The sequence below is a fragment of the Lepisma saccharinum genome, chromosome 8 (genome assembly GCF_977018435.1).
Source record: "Lepisma saccharinum chromosome 8, izLepSacc3.1, whole genome shotgun sequence".
NCBI classification, from domain to species: Eukaryota; Metazoa; Arthropoda; class Insecta; order Zygentoma; family Lepismatidae; genus Lepisma; species Lepisma saccharinum.
The window spans coordinates 32,025,941-32,044,441 of record NC_139236.1 but is presented as its reverse complement, the minus strand read 5'-3'; the positions used below and the strand labels follow the sequence as shown (position 1 = coordinate 32,044,441).

Here is an 18,501-nt window from a genome sequence, read left to right as displayed (position 1 = left end):
TGATAGAAAGGTTTGGCCACCAAGATCGCCAGGCCTCACGCCTATATAGAAATTTACTTCTGGGGCTATATCAAGTTAAATGTGTCAACGATTATGAGCACCTCAAAGAGAGAATAAGATAATCAATCTGTCACAGCTGATGTGCTTAGTCGTGTGTGGCAAGAGGCGGAGTGTAGGGCCTCAAATGGAAGTCACATAAAATTGCATTAAACATGAATGGGAAAAAAAATCACGACGAGTTGGCCTTTCATTTCACATGTATATGAAACGTTTCAATAAATAGTTTTGAAACCCCACAATGACATTACGGACAAATAGTACATACACACGGCCGCGCGTTTTGGAACATTTTTCTTCTAAATGCTCTGATTTACGGTTAAGTACGTTAATTAGAACAGCGCCACGAAATAACAGAAATAATATGAAAAAAGCATGATCTACGAGTAGATACTTGTAGTTGATCACAGACATTTTTTTTCATTTATGAATGCAGCCACGTTTATATGAAGATAGGATCATTGGAGCAAGAATTCATGGGGAACGTTATCAGGATTGATACGATTTCTTTGATTATGAAAATCCCTGACATTTTCAGGTTTTCCAGTCCAAAAGTGAAATTCTTCCAGACATGTTTATCATCATGATTTTTGCTTTTGAACCTTGTGTTTTTCAATTAAATATATAATCCGTTAATTATTATGAATATTCAATTTCACAACTTTTTCTCTTTTTTTCCTTAGCAAATTTCATTCTACACGCACAAGAATACACAAAAATTCGAAGAGTAAAATTTAAAATTACAATCGGCATCAAATGTATTGCGTGCTACAATCACGTGCATCTAGCCTTCAGGCTAAGGTAACACAGGAACATTATTTCACCATAACAGATCTCCACAATATAAAAACAACAGTTTTACTGTGATATTCTTTCTAATATCTAGTATTATAAAAATGTTAAAAACCATACATATATTTTTCATTTTCTGGCGGATTTATAGTGTCTTAAAAAATTATGCTTTTTTGCTTACATATATAAGTACACAGCATTTGGAGAAAGTTTTGTTGCATATAGGGATTCTATAGGAAATGCTAACAAGACAAAGATCTAAAAAATATTAAACGATAACCTCATCTTCACCAACCTTTCCGATAATTATGATCATATTGTCAATGTACTTAGTTATCAATCAGATATCTGGACTGCAAGTTTTACTGTGATATTCTTTCTAATATCTAGTATTATAAAAATGAAAATTTATTACAGAAATTCAAACGAATCATAATTTTGCAAAGACTGAGAATCATAAGGAAAGAAACAAGTATCTAAACTGGTTTTTTTTTGTTTTTTTTTAGTGGAATCACAAGAACCGAATCCAGAAGTGGAAGTGAACTGCTTGTTCATTTTGCAGCTTTTTCTCTTGCAGTCAGCAAAATGCACGCAAATTCCAGACGATCTGCAAAATTCTCTGACGAGCCAAATTCCCTGACATTTCCCTGTTTTTCCAGATGGGTAGCAACCCTGGTTATTATAACTGCAACAACTCATGAGACATATCCAGGGTGGTCGGAGCAGATTTATATCAACCACGACCTACGTTTGAAAGAAAATAATTTACACCGGAAAAGGGGATGAACATAGCAATCGCCACGTAAAAGAACATTTTCTCTTTGTCATTATCGAAATTTCTCGGTAAGCGACTGTTAAATTTCACATAATGGGTAAGAGATATGGAATGTTTCATATTTAACAAAATAATAGTAATAATAACGAGAAGAACAACCTGTGGTGCAACAGCCCGTGAGGGATAGGGCCTAACTACCGACTGGCGGGGTCACTCACACATGCGTCAACAGAAGAGGACGATCATCCAATCAGTTACGGGATGACGTGTGGTCAGCACCACGAACCGCCAGTCGTCGTCGTAAGTTTCCGTGCCTCATTTGTAGCTACCCAATTTCCTCACGATGGTGGGTGGCGACCGGTCCCATACACAGGCCGAAATCTCAGGAGAAAAGCTGTTACGTTTCTCCCCAGGAGACTCGATCCTGTGCGCGTCCCGTACCCCGAGCACAAAGCATAACGCCTTAGATCGAACGGCCACGTTGCGAAACCATTTCATATTTAAATGCATGAAATTTCTACCAATTATAAGCCGAAAGTAAAATAGGTGTACTGGATATAACTCTTCCCACTGCACCCCAACTATCGTATATCTATCCGCATATGCAGCAATAGACGACAATCCATACCAATCGTATAAAAAAGTTAGGCGGCTACAACGTTCGACATGCAGTGTTGCCTAGTCTAACAGTCTCTCTCAACCCTTCATTCAAAGGTAAAGAGAGACTTGTTATTCATGCTCTTTCCAACAAATTGGGATTCCATTTTTTATCACTTTAGCCTGTCTCACACGGAGCTATAATTCCTACCAGAAAGGATTGACTCATTTCTGACCGTTGGACTAGGTACCATAATCTCATTTCCGATTACGATTTATAGGGCGGCCGTCTTTGAAATTACTAACTTTATTGAAGTAAATTGTAGAATATATCATCGACATGTTTCGTGTTTTGGTTCTATCAAATTTAATCAACTAGTTCGCATTACGGAATATTTTATATATTTAATAACCTACATTATTAATTTCTATTAAGCCCATTTTTGCTTTTTGTACCGATATGGAAAGCCCTGCTTTTTTAAAAAAACTGTAATTAGAAAAGAATAGTACGATTAGGCCTTCATTACAATTACAAAAGCAAATCTTCTGTAATCATCATACATCTCTGACAATATGGTAGGTAATTATAATTAATCTACTTGAGATAATGTGTGTTCTGTATAAGCATACACTGCTATGGTTTTACAAGGGTGCTAATAGAATTATTCTTTTCTTTGCTGTTCCAAATGTATTTTATCACAAAAAGTTATTATTGATTGAGTCAATTAGGTTGTTATTTTACGTCGCTTTTCTGCCATTTTTGGCTGATCGCGACGATGGGGATAAATGATGATACGATGGCTGAGATAGTTTAAGGGACAGTCACAAAACACAGTTCCTACAGAGGAACTGGTCCAGGCGCCAGAACGTGGTTAGTCTGCACTATCGTTTGTCAAGTGATACGTTCTGTTTAGGTACTTGCCTATTACACTGTACATTGAACAGGTGTAAGTTTCAGCATGACAGAGCTGGGTTCTGATTGGCTGCGCCAGCATCGAGTCAAGTAGCCAGTACCTTCCGGTTGGCAAGCTCAGATTTCCAGCAGGTCTGAAGCAGGAATTTCTTGCCTGGTATATCGTTCAGCGGTCACAAAGGCGATGTAGAAGGAAATATAGCTCCATTGGACACAGGCTTCATAATATGTATATTCCGCCAACCCGCCGAGTGTAGGAATAGAGATGCACACTTACTTAGCTATACTGTTGAAACCACAAGACGCCGTGGCATGAAGGGGTGTCCAGCCTTCGTTGTCCCCCCGGTTGATATCCGCTCCGTGGTCAACGAGGAACTCCACCATGTCGAGATTATCATCGATACACGCCTGAAACAGAAATAAAACAATATTTAGAATTGATGAAACATGCCTGTTTATAACTTCTACATTGAACATGAAAATCACATGATTCATTATGTCTTTGAACAGGAGCGAGAGATTAAATGCAAGTTGTCATTTTCCCTAAATTTTTTATTCGTGCAAACTGTGATTTTTTTTTCAGGTTCTAAACAATTTTACAACTTTGCACATTATAATAATCTGGTTACACGAACCACAGAGAAATTTCGGCGGTTATAACAACATTTCTGAATAACTTGTCAGCACACGGTAATGTAGTTAAGGTCGCAAGGCTCTAGCGGTAAAAAATTGTATTTTTCTTTTTTTTAAAAAAAAAATATACAAAAAATAATTATAATACAAAGTGTATAAACGGATAAAAGGTCTGTTCGGGAAATATTCTCAGTTTCTGTTCATAAACGTAACTATGTCACGTTGAAATCGTGGTGTAGGGTGACTGTTATACCTACCACACACAAGTAAACACGGACCATGTTTTTACTACTGATGATTCCACATTAGGAGTGACAATACGTATAATAAATGCTAGCCAACTATTTAGCATGTAACATCTTTGGGATGCTAATATCAAAAATGAATAACGCGTTCTTTAGGAACGATCATGTCCATATCTAGGAACACATCATAAACTACTATGCATGGAAAGATAAAATTTGCTCCGATATAAAAAGACACATTGCTGCGATATATAGGTCCATCAATTTGCTTGTACGAGTCAACAAACGATTGTAATCGTGAAAAGGGAAATAACCCATTGATGAGAAATGAAATCCACTCGAATCATTGCTGGATAAAAAAAAATGCTTCAAGCTAAAATTTACTTGGAATTGTAAATTGGAAATATTAACATTACTGTGAATATACACAGGGAAAGACAGCGCCAGATCAGGACGAAACACAAATACAACATTACGAAAACATCCTAAAGACACATTTTACAAGGGTTGTTAAAGGTCCAGGAATTTTAAATAAATTCAATTCCTGTCCAGGAGAGAAAATGAGCAAGCGTAAATGGGTTCTGGACTGTAAATAACCATTTTATCTGTAAAGCATTTCAATTCGGTCCATGAATTTAAATACGCCCAGGAACCTTTTTTTCCGGATAAGTTAAAATACGGTCAATGAAACAATACGCAACTTGTACCGAATTTAAATTGTGCGAGAAAAAAGGTTCCGGTCCTGTGGCGTAGGTTAAAATTATGGAAACGTAGAAAAAAGTGACAGTTGTGATCCTCCAAACGTACGTCTCAATAAAATTTAATTCAAATTATTCAATTCGAGAATATCTAAAACTATGAACACTGAAAACTTGTCAAAGTAATGCCACTAATAGATTTCCTATCTGCAATAACGAAAAACAGCCATTAAGGAAAGATGTCAGTTATCGCACTCGGCCTGGGCAGCGCCCGTGGAATCTCACGCAAGCCAATGACATCGAATTTATCATCTGGGCGTGGTTGGATCTTGGAAATAAAACGCCTGATATCAACCTCGATCATCAGAACAATGAAGCTCCTCTGGAAGTACATTATTACTGAAATGTCCATCACTAATTCCTTGCAATCTTCCCTAAGTCCCCATGAACGGGCTGATCTTTGCTCTAATTCATTTGGATCACAATAGATGTGTTCCATTTATTTCAGGGTTGTTAAAGGTCCATGAACCCATAAATTCTAATGGGTTCTATTGGGATCCGCTGCAGGATCTGAACCTATTTTTTTCTCGCACAATTTAAATTCGGCCCAAGTTGCGTATTGTTTCATTGAAAAAAAAAGTTCCTGGACCGTATTTAGAATGATACAGAAAAAAAAGGTTCCTGTTCCTTTTGACCCGGAAAAACATGTTCCTGGACCGAATTAAAATACTTCACAGATAAAAAGGTTCTTAACGGTCCAGAATCCATTTACGCTTTGCTGATTTTCTCTCCTGGACCGGAATTCAATTTATTTAAAATTCCTTGACTTTAACAACCCTGATTTACTTATTTACTTTCTACTGCTACGTGAATAGTACAGCAAATACAATTTTCGTTCATATATTGTGCAATGATTCAAGAAAATTTCTTGGAGATAGTTTTCGTCTTGTATTCTCCGCAGCTCCTTATCTATCAAAAATAATACTGTCATTTGTTCTTTGTTATCAGTAACTTTAGGGTATTGAACAGTAAATGGGTGGTTATAGTGAGTGCACTCACTCAAGACAAAGAAAGATTGGAACAAATCAATCAAGTTCAGTTTGTGGGACTTCACAGGTTGGTGAAATTTATAGCTTCCTATGCCATTATTAATCACCGCCATAATCTTAATTGCTTATCTTATGTGTGGTTATCATTCGTTTACCTTCCTAACATCAAATAGGATTTCCTGGGGCGTGTCTTTAAAAGAAAAAAACGGAAGAGTTTATTTTCGTTAAGGGTAATAAACTCTAGGTATTACGAAGCTGCCGATTGAAACTGTGCAGAACAAAATTTATATTATCTCAACCCACAGAATAAGTGTTCACTTACTATCAAATGAATTTCTATGCAATAATTTATTTAAAGTTTATTATGAAGAAATCACATACTATCTCAGATAGCACCGACATTTTGCTGCAAGCATGAAGCAAGCTTCCCGTGGCAAGCAAAGTAGTTTGTAGCAAGCTTGTCATTGCAAGCTATTAGCTGGATCAATCTAGTTACCAGAATTGGAAGTTGCAGCAAGCTTCCTAAGGCAAGCACGCATCAAGCTTATAGAATGCTCGATGTAAGCTACATTCTAGTTTACATCTTCAAGCTAAACTGATTTTTCTCTTCATTGATAGCACAAATATGGCTATAATGCACATTGTACATATGCATAACAGCAAAACAAAAAGCAATTGGGGGTCATACAATAGTCAACCACCAATATTTGTTGTTAGGGTTTATTTTTATAAGAACATTTTGGCATGTGGATGTGCGCATCTTCAGTATTTGTCACTTTTACGCGCAATTAGATGAGTGTGTGCAAAAAGTCAAGATCAGGGGTCGACTGCACTTGCCGACTGTGCTCTATTAATTACGTTCATGTCAAGTGTCTAATGCGATCATGCTATATCAGGCCCGTAGCCAGGAATTCTTTGTAAGGGGGGGGGGGGGCGAAATCAATACCAGAGGGGGCAAATCTTTAATATATTTTGTCGCATTGGAAGATATAGCAGAGTACACAGAGGCACTGCCCCCTCCCCCCAAAAGAGATATGTAACAGAAAAGGGAAACTCCAATGAACAGAAAAAACTTCGAGCAACGTCAAATAGCAATATTTCGATAATGACCTAACCAGATTGCCAAAGAATATTAAGTTTAACATAAATAGGCTAATACGGACTGTATCTACTTGATAATGTTACTAGACGATTAATATGTACCAACAGCTTTGGGCCTCTCTGCAGAACTGATCAAGGGAGCTCTTTATAAATCATGCTTTCATAATGATTCCCTTTAGTTTCCAGTATGCAAGATTTTTACGCACGAAGGAATCTAACGAGAATCCAACAACACCGTTGTGTTGTGTTATGCAAGAAAAATCGAATAATAATGGTTACATATTATCTACGCTTTGATGAATTCTGTAAAAATTTGCAATACATTTTGTGTACTTGCTAAAACATTAAAACCTGGGTCCCTTAGTACACCACGGACTCTATTTGCTTCAAATGGGAGACTCACAGACAATGTTTACCTAATGGTTACGTTAACAATTTTGCAAAATATTGTGTGAATCGTATTGTATTATAGTTGAAATACATGTTTTGACACCTGACAAATAAATAGGAACCCCTTGATTGATCAATGACTTCTTGGATTACAGTGTCATCATTAATATTTCAAATTAAGTTTCATAGAAAGAAATTGTTGTAATAGGGCGCAAATAATTTTACAGAGCGCCATGGCATTCACTTTAATATTTGGTTTTCATATAGATCGTTTGGCTCCCAGGGCTGACTCCCGCCACCCCATAGCTATGGCTGAAGTTGGACTACAAGAATAGCAGACATTGCGAGCGAAGCGAGCAAGAAAATTTTACGAAATGTATTTTTATTCGTATAAAATTTGAAATCGAGAGGAGGGGCAATTGCCTCTCTGTGCCCTTGGCCGTCTGGAAGAAAAATGCAAGGAACACGTAAAAACTAATTCCATCATGAGTATCCAATTGTCCTGCTATTCTTTGATTCTCCTAGTCTTGTTTATTTACTTCAATGTTTTCTTCCCCTACAATAGGCTTCCGTTCAAGGTCGGAAGGGGGGGGACAATGCCCCCTGCCCGCCTGCGGCACTGTTTATGAGTGTGTCTTCTTCAATTTCACGTTATCACTCATTGTTGCGATTAGCTAGAAGTTGCAGAAAAGCAACGCTAAGTAACAAAAATTAAATATCCACTCCCTCTCTCTACGACAGGAATCACTATTACCAAAAGCTAGACTTGGGAAACAAAAATTTAAGCAGTTCCAAGTTCACAGCAACACATCCAAGAAAAACATCCGAACACATTAGGCACCTTTAATACAAGACTACTCAAACCAAATGTCACTATTGTTCTAGATACTGAAAATTGCGAAATCATATCCCGAAGTCTGAATCTGGAAGGGAATCCCCCCCCCCAATCCTGATACGACATTACACGGAATCCCATACACCCTAATAAATCACAAAATCAATAAGTGTCTTTATGTTGCTAGAGTAACACATGATATAACTGTAAAGATTAGTGAGAATTCCAGGTAGGAATGTTTTCTGTATTTTTCACAGGGGGGCAAAGCAGGCTCTCAGAGGCCGCCCCCCATGCCCCCCTCTAGCTACGGGCCTGTGCTATATCAGGTGTCTAATGCGCTTATGCTGTAAACACAAAAAGGGAAAGGAAGTCATGTTGTAAAATATGCTGTTCTCTCAACGTTCCAAATGCAAAACGTTTTTTAAAATGGTTGGTTTGATGTTATGATGAACCACTAAAAGAAAAACAACTGCAAAATGAACTGTTATTCGGTGTATTACAGAAAAACTAATCAATTCAACAATATGCAAAATAATTGGACAAAGTAATTCAACAGTTCGCATCAGGAATTCAAATGAATTACGCGTTCCACGGTGAATAATAGCTTGCAAGTACAACGACTGAGTGTTCACATATAAACAAACATCAGATCATCAAACTCGGCTCTGAATCATACAGATTATGCCTTGCCAACAAAAGCAATGATATAATTAGTCGACCAGGAAGCAAGCTTCTTTCGACGAATCCGAGAAAATTCTTCGACGGTTCCGGGTTTCTATTACAAACTGGTAATTATATTCTCCTCCTGCACTTACAATATGATTTATTATACAACTGCATGATGGTCGATTATATTACTGAAGATAAGGGTGAACCGAAAGAAACAAAAGATCAATCCTTGCCGAGATTCGAACTCTATCTTACGGTTTCGAAGTCTGCCAAAACCAAGAACTATATCTTACGGTTTCGAAGTCTGCCAAAACAAATTCCCCGACTCCTTAAGGTTTCTCACGCATTAAAAATTCCAGACCCTTGTGCAATATTTTAGCTTATTTACCATGTGTTTCTCTCTTTGGAGGAAAAATGAAAGCAACGACTCCCGTTCCAAGAAATTCCACATGTTTATGTATTTATTTTCAGTGACAAGTGTTGCATCCAATTCGTGCTTACTGGCACGTGAAAAATTCACATTCACCGTTAGTTCAGCAACCATATTTAATGTTCCCGAGTCTTCCAAGGTTTTTAATGACATTCATTGACTTCCCATGACGTTTCTGGTCATAGATCAATTTCGAAGACTTTTCCAGATACGTGGGAACACTGTACTGCCTCATCCTAACTTTAGAGAGAGAGAACCAAAAGTCCACTTTGGAAGCGACACATCACAATACTAGACTACTAGTACTGATACCGATAAAATAAAAACCACGTTAATTTAAGAAGTATACCTTCCTCAAAGCAATTTGTCAATTACATACGGGTTTCAGTTTTCATAACATTTTAATTATTGCATTTTTAAAGCAAATCATACATGTGATTATAATATTATGAAGTGCATTAACAGTTACAAGTAGTGTTGCCCACGCGACTAGACAGGCTTTTCAAAATTCGAGACGAAACAAGACTGACCACCTGTCTCGTCTCGTTTTCGAGACGAGACAGCTCGTGAAAAGTCTCGTCTCGTCTCGAAACAATATAAACAAAATAACTAATCAACTGCAAATATTTATTTATTCGGAATAAAGCATTTTCTTTGGAAACCCAAATCAGCTTCTATTGCATGAAAAAAGATCTATAAGATTCCTCCTCGAAAAATCCTAATTCGTCACACGTTGTCCGAAACGAATTTGCCCAGACTTTAGCCTCGTGTCCCAGATATCTTAACTTGCAAAATCCCTACCTCAACATTTCTCTTCCATTCATCCTTGCGCAAAACGATCCGGAGGTAGTCACTGCCATTGATTACAACGGCCCTGTTCCAGCCATACTGGCGACAATCGTCATAAAATTTCTCGCCCAAACAGACTCTTCTTTCATTTTGCGACCCTCTTCTCAAAATCCACAGCAGCCTCGAGTTCTGGTTGCAAACTCCTACGATTTCGTACTAAAACCTAGGTAAAGTTACAAGTGCATATAGCACAGTACCATTTACGGGATGTGGGGAAAAGGTCATTTTGGAGGCGAAGTGGTCAGCACCACACTCCGGCCGCTTTTGCCCTCCAGGATTGCCCCCATGCACCCATTGATATGAGGCTGGGAGCCCCGGAGCTGCTTTATGCGGGGACCATCCGATCTTTATTCATCCACTCTGGGATTCGATTAAACCCGGGTCTCCCGCCTGGCAGTCAGAAGCCCTAACAACTACACCATCGCGGCTCTAAAAACCTAGTAAAAAGCTTAGATACTCTACTTTGACGTAGCGAACATAAAATTCCCTGAAGTCATAGGAGTAATAAGCGAAATGCGACAGCAACAAGTGTAGCTTGGAAATGAACCCTCAGTAATAAATGCAACCTTCCGAACGGAAGCGACTCGACCGACAAGCGGCACGTGTTGCTTTGTCGCTTGCGTGTCGTTCGTACTAGGCCGTTTTCTAATAGCTTGCATAGTGTCGTCATGTCTGTCTGTTGGTAGTGAATTCACAGAGAAAGCTTGCTTATAGACTAAAAGAGATTTCACATCCAAGCGACCCGCGACCTGTAACACGTGAAACGTTGCTGTTGATTGGCTCGTTCCAAAGCGACATGTGTCGCTTGTCGCTCCGGTCTGAAAGCTCTCTAAAGGAGCGTGTTGCTTGTCGCTTTGGTGCGAAAACTCTGTGTCGCTCAACCTGAAAGCTATCTTGGGGAAATTTCACACCGAAGTGACAAGCGACAGGTATAATTCACACACAAGCGACAAGCGACACAATCCCCTTCAGTCTGAAGTAAAACATTCACCCCGCATCCGTGAACAACGGACCGAGGTGACAAGAGACATGTGCAGCTTCTCGTATGTCTTCTGTTCGAAAGGTTACATTGAGTACTGAAAGTTCGCTTCCAGTTCGCTCGTGTCGCTTGTCGCCTGTAACTTTGATGTGAAATCTTCCTCACAAAAAAACTTTTCGAACCGAAGCGACACAACAAGTTGCAACGTCTCGCTTGTCGCTTGCATGTTGTTCTGCTTAGGCCGCTTTCTGGATACCGTGTATCGTCGCGAGGGTTGTTATCCGCGCATGCGCGGTGAATGCTTGCTTATAAACTGAAGTGTCCCAGTCGTTCGTTGCTTCAGTGTGATACTTCCATGTCGCTTGTCACGTTCAACAAGCCACAGGAGAGAAGCGACAAGCAACATGTTTCGCTTGGAAATGAACCCTCAGTAAACGTAACCTTCCGAACCGAAGCACCACGTGCCTCTTGTCGCTCAAACTGGATTGTTTTCTTAATATCGGGCGTAGAATCGCTTCGATCTGTTGGTAATGCCCATGCGGTGTATTCTTTTATCAGACGGAACGGAAGGGGATCCTGTCGCTTGTCACTTCAGTGTAACCCCCGCGTGGCTTGTCGCCTGTCGCGTGTTCCTTCTGTCTGAAAGCTCCCCGAGTGTACGATGGATAAAGAGTGAATGTGAGCCAGAAAAGCAAGGCAGATTCTATACACTACCTAGTTATTGATAATCAACAAACTTTATTTGAAATAATCATGTTCTTATGATTAAGGAATCATATTTTCACTATACAGTGAGCAAAGTGATTTAAGGATTAACCCATTTTCGAGAATTATATTTTGTCATGTCTCCCAGTTTTAACTTTTGTTGGCATAATATCCTGACGAGACGAGACAGAACCCTTCGAGACGAGACACGAGACGGGACAAACTAATATTTTCGAGACGAGACAGCATTTCCACGAGACGAGACAAACCAAAGTCTCGTCTCGTGGGCAACACTAGTTACAAGCTCAGAACAAATCTGAATATAACAAATATAATTTAGTGTGTGTGTGTACCTCCGCAGGTGTTCGTTTTACGTCCACTTAATGCTCAAATAGGCTAAACCGAGACTGGACCTATAGTTCGAAGTGTTATCTAAACCACTGTGTAATTTGAGTCCACTGGGAATCGAACCCGGGAGTATCGCTGAAACGTTGAATACAACTTTGGTTGTAGTTTTCCGATATAAGTTGGAGATACAAAACTACCGGTAATTCTTAGGGGGGGGGTCGCTTTCAAGTCACATGTTCTATGTTTTACCTGCCTTAGGCCCAGATATAAATGAAAATTTAAAATTTGCTGCATCTAAAGGAGCTTAGCAAGCGAGGGTTTTACGGATATCTCGTTTCTGTCACCATGCATTAAAAAACATCCTACTTGTTCGTTCATTATTCACGTAAGCTCGTGCCCCCTCCCGTTTCCTTGAATGGTGAGTTTTGTTAACAGCGCCTCCGACCCTTGGCAAAAGATTCGAGTTAGCACATTGTCCGACATCGTTGTTGTTCTGCGTATGCGTCAACACTGCACTTCGCAGCGCTGGCTGCAAGAAACGCTTATTCACGTGACGCCCTTTGAATCAGAGCACAACCATTATACCTGTCTCTGTGGGGGGCTATAAATAACACTGCAGCCTGGCTCTGGCATGGATCAGCACTCACTTGTAACGGGTCAGTCATTCCGTCTTTCATGCTTCAGATAAACCTCAGCTCGCACAGTGCGTGGGGACAGGGGAGCGTGCGTCCACTGATCTATCCGCAGTGGAAGCTTTCTCAACACTTGAATTGAAAACCAACACCTTTCCCATAGTGCAATGGAGATTTACTAACAGGCAGTGTGTAAATTCCGGAGAATACATTCAAGGGGTTGTGAGCTATGGACGCAATGATAGAGCAAGGAAGGGAGGCCAAGGGGGGAGGGGGGTGTATTTTCTAAAGGCCTATTCAAAATGATGTCGACAAATTAATTATTTATTGTCATAGTAGGTTATGAGGTAAAATGTAGTTCCCCGTGCACATAGCACCGTGCCACATTTAGGGGATGTGGGAGTAGGGCCCACACATTCTCCATCTCGGCAATTTTGGAGATCATGTGATCAGTAACACTCTCCGGCCGCCTTTGCTCCCCAGGGTTACTCCCAGGTGACAATTGATTTGAGGCTGGGTGAGCCCCAGAGCCGCTTTATGCGGGGACAAAGGCCATAAAAATTTCGACCTTAGATCACCCACCCGGGGAATCGAACCCGTGGCAGTCAGACAAACGCCCTACCGAGCAGACCACCGCGGGTTCATGGTGGTATTTTATATTTATTTAAATAAGGAGAGGTATCAAATGAATAGTCACAGTCACCGGCAATGAAAATTGACACCTGGCTCCTGAAACACTCGCTTCTTGAATTCGTTATGTGTTTTGCCTAACTCTGCGGCGATAAGTGTATTTTAATAGCAAACTTTCAACGGCAATTTCTACCAATGCCGTAGAGTTAGGCAACACACATACCGCATCACAGGGAAGCGAGTATTGCCGGTGACTGTACATATGAGATAATTTACTTGCGCTGCTCCACGGGCAACCCTACACAGGTCAAGATAGCCAAATAATTAAGTCCATACTCTCTCCAGTACCGAACACTTAAAACTTCCCGAAAAAACCAAGGAAAAAATCATCAGTGTAAGATTGGAGGGGGGGGGGATTTCGGAATGGCCAAAGTTACAAAGAGGTTTTAATTAATTGCTTTTCCGCTAAATTGTAGAGTTATTTTTAATAACCCTACAAATGCATGCTTGGGATAAAACAGCACTTTTCTCTAGTTTTTCTTCTTTGCGGAATTTGAGGGGAAGGGGGGGGATAGCGCACTAATCGATCGGAGGTCTTTCGACCCTGCCTCCGTCATTTGTATGAATGAAGTATCCTGCAATAAAAAAAAACGAAAACGTTTTCATAACACAATTACTTTTGACGAAGAAATTTAGCTTCAATTATATTATTAAACTATATTAACAAATATTCACTCGAAACTCTTAATGTTCCTTTTTTCCCTTTGTTGCGATGTCGAAGACCCATCTCCCATACAAATTCAGGGACTCAGACTACATCCAACACAGATCCTCCTGTGGCCACCTTTGTTCTAACGATTTCGCAGTGGTAATGTCATTTGTTATCAACGAATCAATAGCGATATTATTAATTAGTGTAGACTCAACCTATGCGTGTGAAATATATAAACCAGCAAATCTAAAGTTATTAATTACTTAGTACGAAAATTTATGTTACAAATAGCCACACACAAAAAAAAAATTAAGACGTGGGTAACTAACTTTCAATGTGGTACACTTCGCAACATCTTATTTGACCGCCCTGAAAAATTTCAAAGTCCGGAATTCGTAAATTTGGCAGCATAGCGCTTCAGAGCCAACTAAGAGTAGCCAACTTTGCAACATTTCTTCTTCCTGAATGAAAACGCTCGTGATTTTTTTTTCATTCTTTCACATTCCATAAAGTTAAGATACCCTAAAGCAGTAATAAAATATATGAGTAGACAAAAAAATGTTAAGTAGAAATACGAATGTTGAAAATATTTCAAGATTCTTCGTTCTGAATTTGAAAATAGGAAAATGTATGTGCATTGTGAAACACTGAACAGGTTCTCATCCACCTGGAAAGAATTGCGGTCATATTTGAATGCAAGATGGCAAATTTATGGTGATTTTATGCGAAATGTTTAGTAAAGATACCTTGCACAACACCAAACTATTCTGCAAAGTGTGTATTTCCTTGGTTCTTGGCGAAAAATGGTTCGAAACTCCGGCACAATGTTGCTTCAACTGAGATTAACGTGATTTAATGAGCTCTTTGTTAGCAATCTCCTGGAGTAGTTGGTTAGATGACTACATTTCCGTTTTTTTACTGTTTTCGTCAAGATTGAAACATCGTAGGTTCAAATCCCACCCTTTCCTTATTATTTTTTCCTTTTTATTTACCGAGTACGAAGTGTTCTAATAACGTAATATAATATTATATGATATTACTGTAAATATTAATGCGATGCATGCTCAGTGGCGGCGATTGGGTTTCAAAACTGATGGGGCAAGGTGGAGGGAGGGGGAGGGCAATGACAGTTTCTTTCCCTTGGTAGGTAATGTTTAGCATAGTGCTGGGTCATCTGCCCCTCCACACTCCATAATCGTCCCCACTGTGCATGCCTCAAGTAATGCTTCTACTAATGTTTTTAATCTTTCAGTGATTGGCAGGATTTTAGGAAATACTTTTCCTTTCATTCAGCTGTTATAAGTTAACACCTATTAAGAACTTACATGTCAACTTTCTGCATCCGGAAATGCTGGACATAAATCGCATAAATATCAACGGAAATATCCAAGAAACGTAGATAAGCATTCTCGTCCAAAGCCGTTTACTTCCCGAAAAAGATTTTGCAAAGAAGTAGGTTTGAACCCATGACCTTCCATTCCATAAGCAAACGATCCTCCTACACCACACGGTTCACGTTATTTTATGCACTCGGTTCGGATCCCACTTTAAACTGTAGGTCCAGTCCCGATTAGCCTTAGTATGCATAAAGTTGACTTAAAACACCAAATCAACCAATTCATCTCCTTTCAGAGGTGGCCCTCTATGATACTGTAGTCGGCCAGCATCCGAAAATACAGTTCTGCTTCGCGTATACCAGAGTGTAATTGCATTTAATATTGTGACTAATGTTACTTTAAAACTACAGATTAAAGGGTATAATTTAACAATACAGGGAATTTCTCCAATTTGTTTGAAATTTCGGATACTTACTAATTTGAGTCTCCTAATCACGAATCTGCACTTAAAATTTGGCGCTCACGTATAGAAATTCCTGAATTATGGCTAGCCCCACGGACCATTGGCGCTAGCCCCACGAACCATTGGCACGTGGTTAGGTTAGGCTAGGTTAGGTTAGGAAACACAGTTAAAAAATTTTAGGGTCGTAGTAATATCAGGAATATATATATTTCGTTCTTTAAGTATTCGAAACGGAAAATCTTGCGATAAATAATGAGCAATTGTGCATTGTCGGTTGCGATGACTGACCCTCTTATTTTGCAAGTTTGACACGTGAGCGCCAAATTTCAAACAAAATGGAGAAATTACCGGTATTGTAAAATCGCTCCGATTAAAGTGATAATAGTGTCCAGAAAAAGAACCTCAAAGTAGATCTTCACACAAAGTATTTTAATCCATTGCCAAACATTTCAGTTAAGAATAATATTATGCTTTTCCATTGACCGCATTTTCGATTCATGGTGAATTTGCTAAAAGGACCATGTCAAGAAATCTAAATATGTAAGTTTTACTAGTAAATGCATTTAAAATGCACGAAACAACAGGGGAGGAGAAAAATAAACCTCAAAAATAAGTAAAAATGCAACAAAAACTGTTAAAAATACTGACAAATAAACTAAAAGCCAAAAAAGGCCGAAAAATGAAAAAAAATGTAAAATAGAAAGTGTTTTCTGGCTCTAACTGAAGGGAAACGGACATGATATCAGGTTTAGGATTGTTTTTAATGGTCAGAAAAAAAGTTGATATTTCATCAACTTCCGGACCCTAATTAGTAATTATGACCATTGAAAAAGTTGGAGGTAGCTTACTTAAAATTTTTCTTGCTGAGGGATCGTATAGTCCCATATCTCCACTTCATAATAAAGAAAAACATCAAGTTCATATTTCGAAAATGACTTGGAGTTTTCCACCACGAAAATATGTTTTTCATAGTTTGAGGTTCGTTAGTATTATCTTTCAAGGTTTCCATTGTTTTAATTTCACGCATATTTTATATTTCATACGTTCCTCTCTCTTTTCATACAGTCTTTGGAAAAGAGCTGAAGTTTCTTGTCAAACGGGGTCTGGTTCAAATGACTCCTTTTCGTTCTCCTGTTCCTACTTTAAACAAACAACAAAATACTTCGTAACTAAACGATTGCTTGTTCAAAACACGGAATTTTTACACAATTTACAAAATATGACAAAACGCCAATAGACATGTTCATCATTTTTCCCTTTCAGCGTTTCTCGATTTTATCTGAATTTGTTTCCTCATGAAAATTGCCATGAGGAAATTATTGATATGACATTATGTGTGAATTGGTTTCTTCAAACTGGTAGCAAACTTTAACATGAGCTACCTGGAGAAGAGGTAGCGTGCTTGATTGTTACGAGAGAAGTCGTAGGTTCGATTCTCCACCTAGGCAGGATTTTTTTCAGGAGTATATCGTTGGGTGTAAAGTTTATCCACCGTGCTAAGAAGTTAACATTGGTCTCTGTATTTCACGAGAGGAAAGGAAATAGTAAGAGAAAGTTATTTCGATGATAGGAGGAAGTCACATGCCACGTGGAATGTGCAGAATCAAGTTACGTAGAGCTAAGTCTGTAATGGTGGTTTCGAATATTGTAAAGTTAGTGCGGAAAGTTTGTTATATCTGATACTCGTACTTTCTGTTCAAAGAAGACAAACATTTTAGATACAAAGCAGTGATGAATTAACGATCATTATGAGGTTTTGAATTTTTTGTTTGTCACTCACTATATAAATACTTATTAGTAGTTTCTTATCGAATCGGCCTTCGTCGCAATAACAATTTACTTACATTAATTAGCGATTTACTATTAGTTTTAGACGCATGGTAAGATGGTGGTGAGGGGATTGAAAACAGTCATTACGAAGGAACGGACATAAATTTACCAATCTTAGCAATTTGAACTCATTAAACGCTCTCCTTCGTTACAGTACTGCACTACATCACTACTTAACATAACTGTATATCTTTTTTTAGTATATCGAAATCAAATAATCAATATTTTAGGTGTCAGTGAAGAACAAACACATTTTTGCATCCTGAATACATATATGTGATTTGTGAATTAGTCATGATGTGTGTGTTAACACAACATATGAACAATAACTAAAAAGAAAAGTTTTAACTTTAAATCCTGGAAATCTCCAACTTCTAAGGGGAAATATGCGCAGAAGGGACGTCCCTCAAGTGTGCATCGGATTCATTTTTTAAATATTCAACGGTATCTGTTCAGCAAACAAACATAAAAATTAAAGAGGAGAGGGTGGGATTTGAACCCGCGATCTTTCACGCTTGATGAAAAAATAAGGATATCAGCGCCTAACCAACTGCTCTACGTTAAATTACTGACGTTATACCCTTAAAAACATGTTGACGTTTATGAAGACTCCCACCTTCCTGTGTATCAAGCACATTTTCTCGACAAGTCGTGTAAAATATATGTTTTTGAGAACTGTTCGATATTATGCAAGGTATTGTAAATAAAATGTCGCATAAACTCCTCACAAATTTGCTTCTTTCTGCACAAACTTGATGGCAATATCCTCCAGGTGGAGAAAAACTCTATTCAGTGTTTCAAACCCCCCAAATTTCAAGTCGAGCAAGCAGAA

At 38.7% G+C, this 18,501-nt stretch overlaps 1 protein-coding gene across 9 annotated transcripts in view; it reads right to left on the bottom strand.

The window, feature by feature from the left end:
- The window catches only part of Mbs (Myosin binding subunit), a 245,605-nt gene that overhangs the window by 178,128 nt on the left and 48,976 nt on the right, over window positions 1-18,501 (bottom strand). For all 9 annotated transcript variants that reach the window (XM_083126415.1, XM_083126417.1, XM_083126419.1 and 6 more), the window contains exon 2: window positions 3,412-3,542. In XM_083126415.1, coding sequence (XP_082982541.1) covers window positions 3,412-3,542 — 131 coding nt within the window. The remainder of the gene's footprint in view (window positions 1-3,411; window positions 3,543-18,501) is intronic.